Source organism: Oryctolagus cuniculus, chromosome 18 (assembly GCF_964237555.1).
Source record: "Oryctolagus cuniculus chromosome 18, mOryCun1.1, whole genome shotgun sequence".
In the NCBI taxonomy this organism is placed as follows: domain Eukaryota; kingdom Metazoa; phylum Chordata; class Mammalia; order Lagomorpha; family Leporidae; genus Oryctolagus; species Oryctolagus cuniculus.
The window spans coordinates 7805643-7824752 of NC_091449.1; the positions used below are offsets into that span (position 1 = coordinate 7805643).

Below are 19110 nucleotides of genomic sequence, written 5' to 3' on the forward strand. Positions count from 1 at the left end.
GGGGTGGCTGGGCTGCTGTCCAGTCCTTAGGCTTGGAGGCGGGCAGCTGTGTGCAGGCAGGAGCTCAGGACAGCCAGAGGCGCCGCTTGCCCGGGGCTGGCCCTGGAGGGTTGGGCTTCATAGGGCTGGCCTTGGGAACGGACAGAGCTCAGCAGGTGCTGTGGGCTGTGGCTGTGCCTGGGAACCCACGGATGGGCCTGCTTGCGCCCGCCATCCCTGGCCTGCCCAAGAGCATGGTGGACACCACACACACAGCGCTCACAGCTTTATTGGCCCAGACGTGGGACGGACTGCCCCGTCCGGCCCCAGCCCAGCCGCGGGATCCTTGTTCCTGAGGGAGACCAGCTCCCTGCCAGCAGGGCTCAGAGGCTGCTGGGTGCCGTGGGTAGCTTGGAGTCGTCCACGATCTGGCTGGAGAGGATGCCACACCTGGGCCCTGAGTCCATCTCCCCCGAACCTCGGAACCGGCGCTTTGGACTCCGCCCTGCCTGGAACAGGGAGGCCACGTCCAACAAGGCATTCTCGATGTGCTGCCCCAGCCGGTGGGAGTCCTGGAGGAGAGAGCCGGGGAGGGAGTCCTGCAGGCTGAGGGGGGAGGGGCGGGGCCCAGACTGCCTGGTCTGAGGGGAGAGGGGCAGGGCCTGGACCCCTGGGTCTGAGGGAGGATGGCTGGGCTGGACCCCTGGGTCTGGGGGAGGAGGGCTGGGCTGGACCCCTGGGTCTGAGGGCGGAGGGCTGGGGCTGGACCCCTGGGTCTGAGGGAGGAGGGCTGGGCCTGGACCCCTGGGTCTGGGGGAGGAGGGGCTGGGCTGGACCCCTGGGGCTGAGGGAGGAGGGCTGGGCTGGACCCCTGGGTCTGAGGGAGGAGGGGCGGGGCTGGGCCCCTGGGTCTGAGGGCGGAGGGCTGAGCCTGGAAGCCTGGGTCTGAGGGAGGAGGGCTGGGGCTGGGCCCCTGGGTCTGAGGGCGGAGGGCTGAGCCTGGAAGCCTGGGTCTGAGGGAGGAGGGCTGGGGCTGGTCTCCTGGGTCTGAGGGAGGAGGGCTGGGCTGGGCCCCTGGGTCTGAGGGCGGAGGGCTGAGCCTGGAAGCCTGGGTCTGAGGGCGGAGGGCTGGGGCTGGTCTCCTGGGTCTGAGGGAGGAGGGCTGGGCTGGGCCCCTGGGTCTGAGGGCGGAGGGCTGAGCCTGGAAGCCTGGGTCTGAGGGCGGAGGGCTGAGCCTGGACCCCTGGGTCTGAGGGCGGAGGGCTGAGCCTGGAAGCCTGGGTCTGAGGGCGGAGGGCTGAGCCTGGACCCCTGGGTCTGAGGGCGGAGGGCTGGGGCTGGTCTCCTGGGTCTGAGGGAGGAGGGCTGGGCTGGGCCCCTGGGTCTGAGGGCGGAGGGCTGAGCCTGGACCCCTGGGTCTGAGGGCGGAGGGCTGAGCCTGGAAGCCTGGGTCTGAGGGCGGAGGCAGGTTCTCGGCAGTCTCACCGTTTTTGTGCTTGATTTCCTGCTGGAGATGTGGAAGGTGATCCTGTCGTCCCCCATGAAGATGTAGGAAACCCCGTAGCCGTGGTCATCGGCCTGCAGAGGAGAGAGAAGGACAGCAACAGTGCCCCCCCACACACACGCTCGGCCCCCAGCGTGCAGGACGCGGGCCCGGGCCCCCAGTGCTACTCACAGGCCCGAATCCACCTCCGGAGGAAACGTAGTCGGGGTAATTGTGAACGTCAAACAGGTGCATTTGCTGCACAGGGACCTGGCTGGTGGACAGGTGCCACTGCTCCGAGTGAACCTGAGGGCGGAGGCGGTCACGCGTGCAGGAAAGACCTGCGGGTCTCAGTGCCCTGGCTCAACTCCAATCCACACATCCCTACCCCTCCCGCCTTCTGATGGCCAATTCCCCTCCCAGAATCCTTCTTTGGACCACGCCCCCTCTCTGCCCACAAACCACGCCCCTCCATCGTGGCCCCACCCCTCCTTTCCTGGCCATGCCCCTTCCTTTCCTGCTCCTCCTCTCGCAGCGTCGCCCTCCTCGCCTGAAGTCTCTCCCTTTGCCGTGGACCCCCCAGTTCCGTCTCTAACCCGTTCCCCGCCCCCCAACCTGGGCCAGGAAGGGAGACTGCAGGTGCAGGAATCGTGAGACGATGTAGAGCGCGAAGAGGTGGCGGTCGGCCCCCTGCCCGGTCATGGCCGCCTTCAGCAGCGCCTGGTGCTTGTCCACCGCGGTGCGGAACAGGGCGAGGCACTGCGGGTCCTGCGGTGCCGGCGGGGGTCACGCGCGGAAAGGCGGGAAGTGAACTTACTGCTGCGGTCTGTGGCCAGCCCACTCGCGACAATCCTGCAGGCAGCCCCTCCCACCTTACAGAGGGAAACTGGGGCTCAGAGTGGGGGGTCACAGAGCGAGGCGGAACCAGGGGGGCCCAGAGCCCAGACTCCTCCCGCTGAACCTCAAGGCGAGGGGGAGAGAGAACAGAGCCGTCTGGGGATTTGGAGCAGAAAGGGCCACACAGAGGACTACCTTGGGGGAGTAGGGCTCCCTCTGGGTGCTCCCCATGCCTGTGTGACCCACTACAGCAATCCCCCCGCCAGGCTAGCCCTGTCTCTATAGCACATCCCCCCCTCCGCCGGGCTAGCTCTGTCTCTATAGCACACCCACGCCGGGCTAGCTCTGTCTCTATAGCACACCCACGCCGGGCTAGCTCTGTCTCTATAGCACACCAGCCCTCTGGTGGGCTAGCTCTGTCTCTATAGCACACCGCCCCCTATGCCGGGCTAGCTCTGTCTCTATAGCACACCCCCCCCACGCCAGGCTAGCTCTGTCTGTATAGCACATCCCCCCCCACGCCGGGCTAGCTCTGTCTCTATAGCACACCAACCCTCTGGTGGGCTAGCTCTGTCTCTATAGCACATCCCCCCCACCACGCCGGGCTAGCTCTGTCTCTATAGCACATCCCCCCCTCCGCCGGGCTAGCTCTGTCTCTATAGCACACCAGCCCTCTGGTGGGCTAGCTCTGTCTCTATAGCACACCGCCCCCTATGCCGGGCTAGCTCTGTCTCTATAGCACACCCCCCCCACGCCAGGCTAGCTCTGTCTGTATAGCACATCCCCCCCCACGCCAGGCTAGCTCTGTCTCTACAGCACATCCCCCCCCACGCCGGGCTAGCTCTGTCTCTATAGCACACCAACCCTCTGGTGGGCTAGCTCTGTCTCTATAGCACATCCCCCCCACCACGCCGGGCTAGCTCTGTCTCTATAGCACATACCCCCCTACGCTGGGCTAGCTCTGTCTCTATAGCACATCCCCCCCTTCGCCGGGCTAGCTCTGTCTCTATAGCACATCCCCCCCTACGCCGGGCTAGCTCTGTCTCTATAGCACATCCCCCCCTACGCCAGGCTAGCTCTGTCTCTATAGCACATACCCCCCTACGCTGGGCTAGCTCTGTCTCTATAGCACATCCCCCCCTTCGCCGGGCTAGCTCTGTCTCTATAGCACACCACCCCCCTACGCCGGGCTAGCTCTGTCTCTATAGCACATCCCCCCCCTCCACCGGGCTAGCTCTGTCTATAGCACTGGGCTCCTGCAAGTCAGAGACCAGGTCTGGTTCATTCCCTGCTCCCAGTGCCCAGCCCGGAGCCTGCCCCAGTGGGTGTCCCGGACGTAGCCCAATCCGTGTGGCCCACACCCACGCACCGTCTTCTCCTTGTCCTCCATGGCTCTCACGAAGTTACAGGCCTCCCTCGTGCAACACCGCACCGTCTCCGTCCGGCCTTCCAGGAACAAGCGAGTCATGGCAGACTCGTAAGTCAGACAGAACTGACCCCTGTCCTGGGGGACAAGGAGGGCAGGAGCCCATCAGCTGGGCTGGGGACGTCTTCACAGACCTGACCCACATCTGCGGGGACTGCCAGCCTCCTCCTGCCCAGCAAGCATGGTTGGGAGAGAGTAAGCAAAGATGGCGACGACCAAGTGGAGTCACTGAGGTTGGCTCAAGAGCCAGGCAGGGGCCAGCGCTGTGGCGTAGCAGTGGGGGGTGGGGTGGGCTGCACCCGATGGGAGACCCGGAAGAAGCTCCTGGCTCCTGGCTTCAGATCGGTGCAGCTCCGGCCATTGCAGCCAACTGGGGAGTGAACCAGCGGATGGAAGACCTCTCTCTCTGTCTCTCTCTCTCTCCTCTCTCTGTGTAATTCTGACTTTCAAATAAATAAATAAATCTTTTAAGGAAGAGCCAGGCGGTGCAGGCTCAGGGAACCGAGGCGCTGTGGGGCGGGGTGGGGAATCCAGCTGACCCGGAAGTGGGCCAGCTGCAAGGCCATCTGGATGAAGCTGTCGGAAGAGAGATGGCAGCGCCGGATGAAGCTCTTGCCGAAGTGTGAGAAGGGGAAGACGTGGCAGTCAATGTTCCCAGACAGCGTCCTGGCTCCACTCAGCGCCAGAGAGATGGACGGGTGGATCTGCCAGGAGAGCGGGGAGCAGGGAATGTGGGGGGCTGCAGACGGGGGCGGGGGGAGCCGGGAACGGGGCTGGGGACAACGGACTTAGCATCAGGGTGGGACACGGAGGAGCTGGGGCTTAATGGCAACAGGACTGGGACCGGGCTGCGGCTGAAGCTGGCGTTGGGTACAGGGATGTGGGTGGGACTGAGAGCACCATGGGACGGAGCCAGACAGAACAGGGAAGGAGCCGGGGTGAGGACTGGGCTGAAGTGGGGAATGCGGCTAGGACTGGGCATGCGGGGCGGGGTTAGCAGTAGGGCGGGTGGGATGGAGTCCAGGTGGGTAAGGGCCTGGGGTGGAGAGGGGTCCGGGGCGAGGGTAGAGTTGGGGTTGCTGCTGGAATGGGCCGGGCTCTGAGGTTGGGATTGAGGGTGGGGATGGGATGGGGTGGGGGGTCAAGGACCAGGTCATCGATGGGGAGAGGGTCGGAGTTGGGGCAGAGGTGGATCTGGGGGTAGGGTCGTGGTGGAGTGGGAATTTTGGGGTAGGGCTGGACTTTCAGGTTGTGTGTGGAGGGTCTGGAATGGGGCCGATCCTGTGGCCGACATGGGGGACGGGAGCGAGTTTCGAGTCAGGCCTGGGAGGAGGGGCCGGAAACCTCGCCTCACCTGGTCTGGAAGGTCCCACTGCAGCCGCTGGGGCGGGGGCAGCGCGGGGTCGGGGCGGCCCTTGCAGTGGCCGTCCGCAGAGTAGCCCAGCTGGAAGCACTCGGTGGCCAGCGTGAACTGTGGACAGATGGAGGCCAGCTTGCCGGGTTGTCCTCTCCACCCGGCCCTGGCCTGCGACCAGAAACCTTTGAGGTTCACAGACAGGCGCTCGGGTTCAAGTTCACCAAGGACGGGACGGACAGTCTCAGCTGTGGCACCCAGGAGACGGGGTCCCCGGCTGCCCCACCATCCCCGGACTCCGCCCGCCACAGCTCTGAGAGGAGGGGGACGTGGGCACGGCTTGGGCCACCTGGGGACGGGCATTCACTCTCACCGGTGGACCCCTCGCCCTGCTCTGCTTGCGGAACGTTTGGAATGAGCCCTGCCTGCCAGGCGGCTCTGTTCCCATCTCCGCTGCGTCTCACAGCCACCCGATCCACGCCCCCACGCTGACCACAGGCAAATCCTGGGGGACACCTCGCTGAGCCCCGGAGCCTGAGTCTCTCCCGCTCCAGTCAAAGGCAGAGACGCTGCGAGGCGGGCTGAAGGGTCTGAGGCTTAACTGAGAGCTTCGTGTGGGAGCTTCTTTAGAAGGCAAGCTTGGGCCAGCCCTGTGGGTTAGCCACGGCCAGCAACGCCAGCATCCCTAGGGGCACCGGTTCAAGCCGCGGCTGCTCTGCTTCCAATCCAGCTCCCTGCAAATGCTCCTGGGAAGGCAGCAGAGGATGGTCCAGGTGCTTGGGCCCCTGCACCCACGTGGGAGACCCGGATGGAGCCCCTGGCTCCTGGCTTCAGCCTGGCCCAGCTGTTGCAGCCATTTGGGGAGGGAACCAGTGGATGGAAGACCCCTCTCTCTCTCTCTTTCTCTCTCTTTTTTTTCTGTCTCTCCATCTCTCTTCAATTCTACCTTTCAAATAAGTACAACAAATCTTTAAAAACATAAAATAAGCCGGTGCCGCGATTCAATAGGCTAATCCTCCACCTAGCGGCACCGGCACACTGGGTTCTAGTCCTGGTCCGGGCGCCGGATTCTGTCCCGGTTGCCCCTCTTCCAGGCCAGCTCTCTGCTGTGGCCCAGGAGGGCAGTGGAGGATGGCCCAAGTGCTTGGGCCCTGCACCCCATGGGAGACCAGGAGAAGCACCTGGCTCCTGCCTTCAGATCAGCGCTGTGCGCCGGCCGCAGTGCGCCAGCCGTGGCGGCCATTGGAGGGTGAACCAACGGCAAAAGGAAGACCTTTCTCTCTGTCTCTCTCTCTCACTATCCACTCTGTCAAAAAAATAAATAAATAAATAAAATAAAAGGCAAGCTCGCCAATCATACACAGGACAAACAGGCATGGAACAGCCAGGGTCTCCTTCCTCCCCCTCACACAGGCACCAGGGACCTCTCACCAGCCGCTCAGAGGAGTGGGGCCCCAGGGAATACAGAAACCAAGCCCTTGTGTGATTTAGGGACTAAATACATCGAGGTTAAGAGCCCCAGGGCTGGACAGAGGCTTAGATGATGAACAAGACTCCGGGCCTTTCATTCGATGAACAGGGAAGCCGGGGCCCCCGCGGGCTCTGTGTGCCGCCATGCGCGGCCTCGCACGCTGGGCTCTGGCTCTGCAGCTGCCAGCTGGGTGGCTCCAGGAAAATCACTTCCCGTCTCTGAGCCGCAGCTCATGCTCGGGACAGGAAAGAGCATCCCAGGCCAGGCTCTGCCTCGCAGACCCCCCCAGCACGGGAGAGGGCGGTCCTTGGGTACGGGGTCCCCGGGGCGGGGCGGGCTGGCACCCTACCTCCCACATGTGCCCTGAGACGGGGCAGTCAGCCCACGAGTGCTCCACGCTGAGGCCCAGCTTCCCGTTGGAGAAGACGATGAGGGTGAAGGATTTGTCAAACCAGCTGCGGGGGGGGGGGGCACACAGAGGGGTCACAGAGACAGAGGGGTGCCGGGGGCCACTTGGGGTGCTCTCTGTGGGACCTGGGTTTTGGGGAGGGGAGATGCAGGAATCAGCTGGGGGCCTGGCGTGGGGGTCTCTAGCAGGTGGCCCGGAGGGGCTCAGGAACGTGTCTGGAATTCAGAGGTTGGGGACTTCCAGGGGACCTGCTGGGGGCGCGTCGAGGCTGCTGGGGCCCAGGGAAGCAGCCCAACAGGGGCCCTGGGGCGGGGGGGGGTCTCAGATTTGATTTGGAGGTCCCCCAGCTTGGGCTTCTGGTGGTAGGGGCTCCAGGTTTGTGGGTTTGGTAGCCCACAGATACGGGGTCCCAGGCTGAGAGGGTCTCTCCAGGGTTTGGGCGGCTCAGATCTGGAGTTCCCAGGCCCGGGTTTGGGGCCGGGATCCAGGATCTGGCCGCCCTGTGCCAGGGGCGCCGGGCCCCGGGGGCTGGCTCACCGGTCGTGGCCCTGCCCGGCCAGCAGGGCGTGGGCATAGGCATCCAGCGACGCCGCCGGGTTCTCCCTGGTGAGCCCCCCGGGCTCCGAGTCCAGGGACACAAAGAACGCAGCCCCTTCCACAGCCTCCAGGGCCTCGGCCGCCCGGGTCCGCACCGACGTCCGCACCTGGGCCCACATACTCCTGTCGGCAGGCACGTGCCTGAGCCCAGCTGGCTTCCACCTGCCGGCCTGCACCCCGCCCCCAGCCCGGCCTCCGCCCTCACCTGGGCGCCGCCGTCAGGGCAGCCAGGTGCTCCTCGTGGGGGCAGGCAGGCGAGGGGTCATCCAGGATCCGCTGGAACTGCTGCTCCAGGGCCCTCGGGGAGAGCAGGCCGGTTGGAGAGTGGGTGCCCACGCGGAAGAACCGGCCGCGGTGGAAGACGGCCACGTGTCGGCTGTCCTGGAGGTGCCGGATGTAGTCTGGGGCGGTGAGGGCGGGAGACGGACACGTTGTAGGGAGAGCTGCCCCGCTGTTCTAAGCCCCCTTTGCCGCTCCATCACCCAGGTGCTGCTATTATAGTCTAGGGATGAGCAACCCAAGGCTCAGAGACCACGCCACGCAGCTAGGAAGGCGGCCAGGGAGCTGCCTCCATCGGCAGTGCTGGCGGGTGCGGGGCGCGGGGCGCGGGGCGCGGGGGGGCTCACCTTTGTCGACCCCGGGCACCCGCGTGGTGTTGAATATTTTCTCAAACTGAGCAGAACACAGCGGGCGCATGCCCAGTAGCAGCGTCTGCGGGAGACCGTGGGATCGTGAGCGGCCGCCCGGGGCCCTCGGCGGGGGCGGCGACCCAGGCACCTGCTGTCGTCTTACCGGGGGGATCTCTTGCCGGTTCAGGCGGTGGCGGTACAGGAGGAGGGCATGGACGGCGTTCCCGGCCCGAGCCGCCTGCAGCGGCGTGGGTGTCACGTACAGGAAGTCCTAGGGGCCAGCAGGACGCCCGAGGGTGAACCCCAAAGCTGTGGTCCCCTGACCGTGAGCGCCGCCGTCCACCCAGCGCCCCGCCCCTACAGCCGGAACTGCCCGGCGCCCACTCACCATCATGTAATAGTTGCTGTTCACCATCAGTGAGTTTCGGGAGCGCAGGTACACAAATTCTTCCCACCAATCGCTGACCTAGGAGGAGGCGGGGAGACACAGCTGGGGCAGCTGGGCCTGGGGAGGGGGAGAAGCAGGCCGACCGCACCCTCAAATGTCCGTGGATAGGGATCAGTCACTGCAGGATAGGATGGACACAGAGGGAGCCCCAGGGCTGCTGTGTCGCAAAGACCACTAACAACACAAGAAGATCTGTGCGGGGCGGCGCTGTGGCGCAGTGGGTTAGGCCTCCGTCTGCAGTGCCTGCATCGCATATGGGCGCTGGTTCTAGTCCCGGCTACTCCTCCTCTGATCCAGCTCTCTGCTGTGGCCTGGGAAAGCAGTGGGAGATGGCCCAAGTCCTTGGGCCCCTGCCACCCACGTGGGAGACCTGGAAGAAGCTCCTGGCTTCGGACCAGCTCAGCTCTGACCATTGCAGTCATCTGAAGAGTGAACCAGCGGATGGAAGACTCTCTCTCTGACTCTCCCTCTCATTCACTGTCTGTAACATTTCCTCTCAGATAAATAAAATCTTTAAAAAAAAATAGACGATATGTGCAGAGATCTGCACTTTCCATGAATTTTTTTTTAAGATTTATTTATTTATTTGAAAGATACAGAGAGATGGAGAGAGAGAGAGAGAGAGAGAGAGAGAGAGAGAGAGATTTTCTCCACTGCTTCACTCCCCAAATGGCCGCAAAACCCAGGGCTGGGCCAGGCAGAAGCCAGAAGCCAGGAGCCAGGAGCCTCATCCGGGTGTCCCCTGGGGGTGGCAGTGGCCCGAGCACTTGAGCCGTCTTCCACTACTTTTCCCAGACAGCTGGACCGGAAGTGGAGCAGCCGGGACACAAACCTGCGCCCATGTGGGATGCCGGCACTGCAGGCTCAGCCTGCCATGCCACAGCGCCGGCCCCTGCAGGGACTTTGTGCAGTGTCCTCGTACGGGGTCACGTCCCTGCAAGAACGTGGTGAGACCATTTCGTAAAACGATCCGGATGCCCACTGAGCTGATCTTTCTGCCCAGAGACATTCAATGCACACTGCTGGCTCTGTGGAGTCCCGCCCACAGCCAGGAGCGCTGTCAATCACACGCCTGGAGGAGCTGAGCCACCCTGCACGCTCTCCCTCCAGCACAACGCACCTCTTGCCCTCGGCAACACCAGCCAGCACCTCTGCACTGTGCTGCGGACAACTGTCTTCTATCCCCCCCCCCTTCTGCTGGAGACGCTGCAAACAGCAAAATCATACACACACACACACACACACACACACCAAACAAAACAACAAACCCAAACCCACAACACTCAGTCTGGAGACAAAAGTGCAAACACAAGGCTTACTGCTCTCCCTTCCTTCTACAACCACAAAAGAGCCGCAAGTGCAGCCGGGGGAGCAGGGGTACCAAAAAGAATCTCTGCACAGGGGCCGGGGCTGTGGTGTGGCAGGTTGGGCCTCGGCATCCCATGTGGGCGCTGGTTCGAGTCCCGGCTGCTCCTCTTCTGATCCAGCTCCCTGCTAACGTGCCTGGGAAAGCAGGAGAGGATGGCCCAAGTGCTTGGGGCCCCTGCACCTGTGTGGGAGACCCGGATGGAGCTCCAGGCTCCTGGCACAGTCCCAGCCATTTTGGGGAGTGAACCCGCAGATGGAAGACCTCTCCCTCTTTCTCTGTCTCTTCTCTCTCTCTCAATTCTGCCTTTCGAACAAATAAATAAACCTTAAAAAAAAAAAAAGATGCTAAGTGGTAAGAAAAAACCATGTCCAACTGTAGCTGGCCTTGTTTGTCTTCTTCACCGGGCGTTAAGACACGGATGTGTATCAGGCATGACAGTAGCTGGAGTGCCATGAGACATATATGGTGTGTGTGTGCATGCGTGTGCATATGGGAGCTTTTGCACCTTCGCCCGTGCCCTTCCGAGCAACCCGGCAGGCTCGCCTTGGGTCCTCAGCTCCGACATCATCCTCCCGGGACCCTGACCCCGTCCCCCGCGGAGGTCCCTGACCGCCTGTGTCCTGGCTCGCACCGCTGCTGGCCTTGTCATCACCGGCAACCTCTGACTCAGCTGAATCACTGACTCGCTCCCGAGGGGCTCAACTCAGAGCAACCAAGGACTGAGTTCCTGAACTCAGAACAGAAGCTGGCGGCCCGGGCAGTGGCACAGCGGGCTAAGCCACTGCCCGAGACACTGGCAGCCCTCATCAGAGTCCCAGCTGCTCCAACCCAGCTCCCTGCTGTGGCCTGGGAAAGCAGGGGACGATGGCCCGAGTGCTTGGGCCCCTGCACCCGCGTGGGAGACCCGGAAGAGTTCCTGCTTGAGCCTGCCAGTCCTGGTTTTTGCAGGAATTTGGCGACTGAACCAGCAGGTGGAAGATGTACCCCTGTCCCTATCACTCTGCCTTTTGAATAAGTAAGTCAATATTTAAAACAAATAGCTAAGGGGCCGGCACTGTGGTGCAGTGGGTTAATGCCCTGGCCTGAAGATCCAGTATCCCATAGGGGTGCCAGTTCGAGACCCGGCTACTCCACTTCCGATCCAGCTCTCTGCTGTGGCCTGGGAAAGCAGTAGAAGATGGCCCGGTCCTTGGGCCCCTGCACCCACTTGGGAGATCCAGGAGAAGCTCCTGGCTTCGGATGGGCACAGCTTGGGCCATTGCAGTCAACTGGGGAGTGAACCAGCAGATGGAAGACCTCTCTCTTTCTGCGTAACTCTGACTTGCAAATAAATAAATCTTTTAAAAAAATAAAATAAATAGCTAAAATAGAGCCCCTCTAGGGAAGGTGTTTGGATTTCTCAAACACTGGACAGCCAGCGCAGAATTCACACTATGGAGCGTCTGGGCTGCGGCTCAGGATATTGGCACACGGGCGGGGCCCAGAGGGTGGGCCCTATAGGGCGAGGCTCCAATCGCGGCAGCGCCTGGGGGCTGGGGGCGTGTCGAGGGGGCGGGACTCACGTAATTGGACGCCCACCAGGACTTGAGGCGCAGGTACCACTGCAGCAGCGAGGCCTGCAGCTTTAGGAACTCCTGCGCCAGGACGGCCGTCCAGTCGAAGTCCTCGTCGGAGAGCACGGGCCGGACAGACTCCAGGTACTGGAGGGGGAGGGCGGAGGAGAGGGCCGCTCACGCCCCCAGCCCGCCCCGGCGCGCGCCCTTCCCCGGGCCCAAGCCCACCTTGCGCACGGTGTCTTGCACGGAGGGCACGGGCTGGCGCGGCAGGGAGCGCTGGTAACTGAAGAGCATGGGGTGGCGGCCGGAGAAGATGCGGACCAGGGCCTGGGGGAGGGGCCGCTCCTGGGTCACTGGGCCCCCTACCTGGGGTCAGGGACCGAGGGGCGAGGCGGAGCAGGCCAGAGAGAGAGAGAGAGAGAGAGGCAAAGATGCAGGGGTGGGGGCGGGGCCGTGGGTCCCGGCAGCGGCCGGGCAGGGCTCCGCCTCTCACCCACCAGCCAGGTCTTGGTGGGTGACGACATGGCCCCGTGGGCTTCCAGAAGCCAGCCGTGATAGGACAAGAGCAGCCTCAGAGCCACGTGCAGCGTGAAGATCAGGGCTCCCCACAAGCAGGAGGCAAACAGCGCGGCCGCCAGGGTGCCCCGGAGGCAGTGGTGCCCTCCGCCCCTGCAGGGAGAGAAGAGGGGTGGGGCTTGCTCTCCTGGTCCCTGCACGAGGCGTTTGGCTGCGGCAGGTGCGCCTAGTAGACAGGCAGAGGGCTCCTTTCCCTTATTTGAAAAGGAGCTGATTCTCTTTCACACACCACAGCATGTGGGCACCAAGCTCCCAAACTTATTTGACATGGAAATAGGTAGGTGCTTAAGAAGTGGGAATCCTGGCCGGCGCCGTGGCTCACTAGGCTAATCCTCCGCCTAGCGGCGCCGGCACACCGGGTTCTAGTCCCGGTCGGGGCGCCGGATTCTATCCCGGTTGCCCCTCTTCCAGGCCAGCCCTCTGCTGTGGCCAGGGAGTGCAGTGGAGGATGGCCCAGGTGCTTGGGCCCTGCACCCCATGGGAGACCAGGAGAAGCACCTGGCTCCTGCCATCGGATCAGCCGGTGCGCCAGCCGCAGCGTGCCGGCCGCGGCGGCCATTGGAGGGTGAACCAACGGCAAAAGGAAGACCTTTCTCTCTGTCTCTCTCTCTCACTGTCCACTCTGCCTATCAAAAAAAAAAAAAAAAAAAGTGGGAGTCCTGGGGGCTGGCACTGTGGCGTAGCGGGTAAAGTCGCCGCCTGTAGTGCCGGCATCATGTATGGGCGCCAGTTCAAGTCCTGGCTGCTCCACTTCCTGTCCAGCTCTCTGCTGTGGCCTGGGAAAGCAGTAGAAGATGGCCCAAGTCCTTGGACCCCTGCACCCGCGTGGGAGACCCAGAAGAAGCTCCTGGCTCCTGGCTTCAGATCGGCATAGCTCCGGCCATTGCAGCCAATTGGGGAGTGAACCAGCAGATGGAAGACCTCTCTCTCTCTCTCTCTCCTCTCTCTTTGTAACTCTGACTTTCAAATAAATAAATAAATCTTTAAAAAGGTTGGGGGGAGGCTCTGGGCTGGCGCTGTGGAGCAGCTAAGCAACGCTTGCAACACTAGCATTCCCTATCTGAGCACTGGCTCAAGTCCCGGCTGTTCCACTGCCGATCCAGCTCCTTGCAAACGCGCCGGGAAAAGCAGCACAGGATGGCTCCAGCAGTGCTCGGGCTCCTGCACCCGTGTGGGAGACCCGGATGGAGGTCCAGGCTCCTGGCTTCCGCCTGTCCAGCCCTGGCCATTGTGGCCATTTGGGGAAGTGAACCAGTGGATGGAGGATCTCTTTGTCTCTCTGCCTTTCAAATAAACAAGATAAATCTTGGGAAAAAGAAAACCGTAAGTGGGGGGTCATCATTTCTTCCTTTTTTTTTTTTTTTTTTTTGACAGGCAGAGTGGACAGTGAGAGAGAGACAGAGAGAAAGGTCTTCCTTTGCCGTTGGTTCACCCTCCAATGGCCGCCGCGGCCGGCGCGCTGCGGCCGGCGCACCGCGCTGATCCGATGGCAGGAGCCAGGTGCTTCTCCTGGTCTCCCATGGGGTGCAGGGCCCAAGCACTTGGGCCATCCTCCACTGCACTCCCTGGCCACAGCAGAGAGCTGGCCTGGAAGAGGGGCAACCGGGACAGAATCCTGCGCCCTGACCGGGACTAGAACCCAGTGTGCCGGCGCCGCAAGGCGGAGGATTAGCCTAGTGAGCCGCGGCGCTGGCTGGGGGTCATCATTTCTATCAAGGGCCACTTTCCCTCCCAGATTCAGATCTCACACTGAGACCATGGTTCTCCAAGTGCGGCCCCTGGGCAGCAGCCGCTCCACGTGGGAGTCTATGGGAATGCGGGTTTCTGGGCCCTGCCTGGACCTAGAGACAGTACTAGGCTGGTGTGAGGCAATGAGTGTTGTTTCTAAAGGAATGTGTATCTTTCCATTTTACTTGAAATGCACAGAGACACAGAGAAAGAGTGAGACATGGCTCTGTTCGCTGGTTCACTCCCACAACAGCCAGGTGCAAGTCAAGAGACCAAAACTCAATCTGGGTTTCCCACGCGGACAGCAGAGACCCGAGTCCTTGAGCCGTCACCCACTGCCTCCCAGGGCGCAGGCTAGCAGGGAACGGGACTCGGAGACAGGGTCAGGACTCGAGTCGATGCGGATGGGTCGCAAGCAGCATCGTAGCGGCTGCACCCAACGCCCACCTGACAGTCAGTGTTTGAATCAGCCCAGGTGATGCCAATGCAAGCTCAGGTTCAGGAAGACGGTCCCAAAGCGTGCGGAACTGCAGTCCAACAGGTGGGCGCACCTCCCCTGCACGGCCTGCGCTGTGCCACTCCCCCTCTGCAGACTGCGTAAACCCAGCCTTCCTGGAAACTTCTAGATCTGACTCCGCCCCGTGGGAGCCCCTGTGCAAGGTGTGCATTTCCTCCCCAGAATTAACGCAAGCCCTTGGTTCCACTGCCGTGCTGCACCTGGCCTGCAAACTCTCCCCGAAGGCAACCATGAGGACACTCCTAAGGCCCCCACTTCTCCTGCGTGCTCTGGGGCACGGAGCTGGCCCTTCCTCTCTTAGCTCTGTCTTGACGTCTGCTCCTTCGCCACTCTCTCAGCAAAGCGGCAGCCAGGCTGGAGAGAGTGCAGAGGGAGCAGAGGAGACCGCCCCTCTCGCCTGGATTCTGCACCTTCATTAACCCGACCAAAAGTCAGCCTCAGAAGCGGCTCCTTCCCGGCACACCCCACGGCCAGGGAGACCCACGGGGTGTCGGCTGGGGGCGGAGGGGGCCTCGCGGCCGCACGGGGGCCTCACCAGTCCGGCAGCAGCTCCTTGATCTTCTCCATCAGCCCCAGGGAAGGGTCGAGCTGGAGGAGCCAGGCGAGCTGGATGGCGCCGAAGAGGAACAGCCAGCTAAAGGGGCTGGCAGGGAAAACCCCAGTGACAACGTCATTCTGCGGGGGAAGAAAGGGCATCCATTCCGTCGCTGTCCCCTCCACGATGGCCGCGTCTGGTCCCGCCCTTGGGGAGGCCAGTCCGGAGGGGAGTGAGTGCCCCGGGTGAGGGCGGGGTCTGCAGCTGGGCTCAGCCTTCTAGAACCACCTGGTCATGCAGCGACGAGGAATGAACCAAACTCCCGGTGCTCATGGAGCACTGGCTGCATCGCACGTGCCCTTAACAAGGGTCAACTCTTCAAATTCTCACAAGGACGTCCAGCCTGCCCGCCCCCTCCACATCTGAGGGTCCCACACTCCCACATCAAACCAGTGTCGCTGGGACATGGTTGAAAAAGGTATTGCGTCAGCAGTGAGCCTGTGCAGGCTCCTGCCCCCTCCCCCATTCTCTGGACAGCTGGTGCTCTGGGGAGGGTCCGGTGGGGGCTTCTGGGCACAGGGGACATTGATTCTGCAGAGGATTTCGGGTCTCCATTCAAAGAAAGAGGTGACCGTCAAAACACTGGACCAGGCAACACCAGGCAAAAATCAGTCTGTGAGGACAGAAATCCCATCAGTGGTTGCCTTGTGGCGGAGGTGAGGAGGCTGAACACGGGCTGGAAGGAAGGTTCTAGAATGGTGGCGACGTCGTCTTGAGTTGGTTCAGCGGGTGTTGTCAGAACGTGAGGACTGCACATGTTTAAGGCTGCCTTTCTGTATGGACTGTGGTGGGGTGTGTGTGTGCCTGTGTGTGTGTGTGTGTGTGTGCGTGTGTGTATGAGGTGCACCTGTGCCCGGGTACCTTGCGCCACAGGAAGGGCATGGCCCTCTGTTAACGCTGTTTGCTGAGTCGGTCCCAGGCCAAGGCCACTCACAGCTGTAACAGACTCGCTTCTCTCGCAGCGGGTTTCAGGGGCTCCCCTGAGGTCACACCCCCACATCCCGCTTCCCCACCTCCAAGGAGCGCCACCTTGCTCTGCGATCTGCACCCTTATCTTCTCCCTCAGCTGAACGCAGAGCCCTGTAGTGGCAGGATTCCTTCCTCCTGGTTCTCGGCTGGGTCCCCAGTGCCAACGGCAGTGCCCCCCCACCCTGCAAGGTGCTCTGGATGTTGGGGGGAGCGAATGGAACTGACACAGTCAAAAGCTATGGCAGCAGGTGCCACACCCACGTTCCACCCCAGAGGACATGGCGGGGGCGGGGGGAGGTCCCAGGATTCCAACTCAGCCGGGGCTGACCCCACAGGTGTCCAGGACACTGCTTCGCAGACAGACGATGTGACCAGCAGGGGGACACTGTCCATAGATGGTGCCAGCATTCTAGAACGGGGACCCCCGTGGAAGGCCTGCTGGGCGGGGCAGCAGTGTGTAGCCACGGAGAGCAGAGATTTTGGTGAGCAGACTGGGGGTTCAGGAGGGGGGACTGCCAGACCCAGTGGGCTAGGGTAGGGGCCACTCAGCATCTTGATCTGGACGCGGCGGCACGGGGTTCGGGGAGGGGGCGGGAGAGGTGAACAGGGACTCTCCGAAGGCAAGGCTGAGGGTCCCAGAAGTGAGCTACCCCTGATGTGTCCCTCAAAGCCTGAGAGACCCCAGAAGTGGCCGAAAGCGGGCCGCGAGCATCCCGGAAGTTGGGATCTGGGTTCCCGGAAGGAAACCAACCAGCAGCCCTCACCCAGAAACGCCAGAGGTGCCTCTTCCAAGAGCGCAGGCCAGAGAGGTAGATCTCCTGCAACACCGGGGCGCTCAGCTCCACCTCCGCCCCGTCCGCGGTCAGCGAGGACCGGCAGCTCACCGCCTGGCGCGCTTCGGCCATGTCGTGCGGGAGCCCTGGCGGGAGGAGGGGGAGGAGGAGGAGGGTCAGTCCGCAGGCCCCCAGCCCCGGCTCCCGCGGACCCAGGAGTCCAGCCCCCAGCCCCTCCTCCCTCAGACCCAGGGGTCCGCGCGCCCAGCCTCCCCTCCGGCAGATTCGAGAACAGAGGACCCCGCCCGCCCGCCCTCCCCGAAGCACCTGCTTCGAGGGTCGGGGTGGGACACCCGCAGGTGCAGGGACGTCAGCTGGGGACCTCTGTGAACGCACAGAGGCTGGAGGCGGAGCGCGCGGGCCCCTCCTGCGGCGGCCGGGAGCGTGGTGCGGGGGCAGGGTCGCCCCGCCCCCCGTGGAAGACTCGAGATTCGCGAGTGGGCCAGGGGGAGCTGCGGGATCTTGAGACCCGTGTGGAACTAACAGCAGCCGGACGCCAGCACTCTCCAGGCCGTGTCTGCTTCCCCTCCCGCAGCAGAGGTCCGGGCCGGGAGTGTCCAGAAATTCATCGGCTTGTGGGGGTGGCCCAGCCTCCCCTCCCCCGCCCCGGACCGAGGGGAGGCCGGGAGGGCGCCACTGCGCATGCCTCGCAGCCGGGATGCTGAGGCTGGGAGCGGGGGACTGTGATGGAGAGGCTGGCACGCCGGCCCAGGCAGGCCCCTCCCGCGCGCACCCAGGAGTGCGGGCCCTGAGGTCCTGGACTTACCAGGCCGTCAGGGGGCTGCCGCTCGGGCCCCAGGCCCCGGCCCTAAGCACGCCCCCCTCTCTCCGAGCTTGAGCGCCGGGCCCGGTTCTGGAGCTCGCATACGTCCGATCTCCGTGCGGCACGGCCACGAGTCGGTGCACGGACCTCCGAGGTCCTGCGCACCGCGGGCCAGCCGGCACCCGAAACCTCGCCTTCTGCCTCGCGTGTGCCTGGCCGGGTATTCTGGGCTCGCTTTATCCCCGCCCCCTTCCCCTCGGCCTCCTGTTCCCGCCTCCTTCTGCGACGCGTCCAATCCTCTCCGTGCGTCCGGTCCCACCCTCAGCCTCCCCCGCCGCCTGGCTCTCGACTCCTCACCGCCCCCTCCGCCTGCCGCCGGCACCCCGTGCTCTGGGCCCCGCACCCGCTCCTGCGAGGGACTCTAGCGCACCTCTGGGTGCCAGGGCCGAAGTGCACAAGAAATGTTCCAGCAGACTGGGTCCACGTTGGACGGCTGGGGTAGGGGTGGGAGGCTTCTGGGAGAGGAAGGGCACCCGGGGACCGACGACCGACGTTAGAGCCAAGAACCAGACTGAGAATGAAATGGGCCCAGAGAAGCAGACTCCGGAACTATCTGACGTTAGCACTCTCTGCTCAGGAATGGGTTCAGCGGGACGGCAGCCCCCGGTGCACGCATGCCAGGGGTCGCTCAGTGAGCTGCGCACTGCGCAAGCGCCCTTGCTGAAGGCCGGGACCCAGCAGAGACGGCATCAGGCACCCCATCTTCCCCGAGGGCTCCTTGCAGGAGGCACAGTGGAGCCCACGCGTGGTCTCCGGGGATGGCGACAGAGGCACCGCGGTGCTGGAGAACCTGCCAGAGTCGCTTGGGGAGGGATCATGGTGGAACTGGAGGAGGTGCGCTTCACCTGCCGGCCCACAGGAGCGCAAAAGCAGCGTGGCGGAAGGGAGGGCCCACGCCCCGCGCAATCTCCCCGCCCGCGGAGCCCGGAGCACCAACAGGATCAGGAGGGCTCTGGGCGCAGGAAACCGACACGGCCCTTCCGGAGTACGGCCCCATCCCCTCCCTGGGCCTGGCCGCTCTGGAGGGAAAATGAAGGTTAAGCGTCCACTTTCCAGGCAGGGGCCAAACAGGCCCAAAGTCTAGGAGCACCAGCCACAGCGCAATGCAGGGGCTGCGCTGGCACGCGCCCCAGGAGGCCCCGCCCCTTTGAGGGCACCTGGAAGTGGATGGGGCTGACACAGTAGCAGGTTGGGAGGGATACAGTAGCAGTTCCCCGGAAAAAAGGGAGGCTGGAGGGAGCTGCCTAGACAGATGGCGGCGGAATCCTGGAGTCCCTGGGCCGCCTGTGGAACCAGGGCAGGTAGGGCCCTCCCTGCCGACCTGTAGCTGTGTCCGTCAGGGCCTCCTCAGAGGCAAACTCCCTGGTCTCCAGCCCCCAGCCTTGCAGGGCCCCCAACCCCCACCCACGCTAGGCCACAGGTTCCCAGTCAGAGCGCTGGGCGATACTTGAGTCAGCCCAGGTCTGGCCTTGGAGAAAACAGCCCGAGGGGAACTGAGATGTGGGTGGGGG

At 63.4% G+C, this 19110-nt stretch overlaps 1 protein-coding gene across 3 annotated transcripts; it reads right to left on the bottom strand.

The window, feature by feature from the left end:
- Window positions 1–250: 250 nt before the first annotated feature.
- On the bottom strand, window positions 251–17681 carry CPT1C (carnitine palmitoyltransferase 1C). 3 transcript variants are annotated; one of them, XM_070063062.1, is made up of 20 exons: window positions 17543–17667; window positions 17044–17100; window positions 16708–16862; window positions 14915–15054; window positions 12056–12227; window positions 11784–11885; window positions 11565–11702; window positions 8574–8651; window positions 8349–8456; window positions 8183–8267; window positions 7762–7957; window positions 7497–7679; window positions 6900–7005; window positions 5080–5196; window positions 4265–4429; window positions 3669–3803; window positions 2078–2230; window positions 1655–1768; window positions 1465–1557; window positions 251–551 (listed from the first exon to the last, which is right to left on the bottom strand). In XM_070063062.1, the coding sequence occupies exons 3-20, from the start codon at window positions 16846–16848 to the stop codon at window positions 363–365; spliced, it is 2415 nt and encodes an 804-aa protein (XP_069919163.1). In that variant the 5' UTR covers window positions 16849–16862; window positions 17044–17100; window positions 17543–17667; the 3' UTR covers window positions 251–362. The 3 variants fall into 3 exon arrangements, with proteins under 3 accessions (XP_069919163.1, XP_069919162.1, XP_069919161.1); XM_070063061.1 differs by lacking the exon at window positions 17044–17100 and having other exon boundaries at window positions 17543–17681; XM_070063060.1 differs by lacking the exon at window positions 17543–17667 and having other exon boundaries at window positions 17044–17322.
- Between the last annotated feature and the right edge of the window lie 1429 nt (window positions 17682–19110).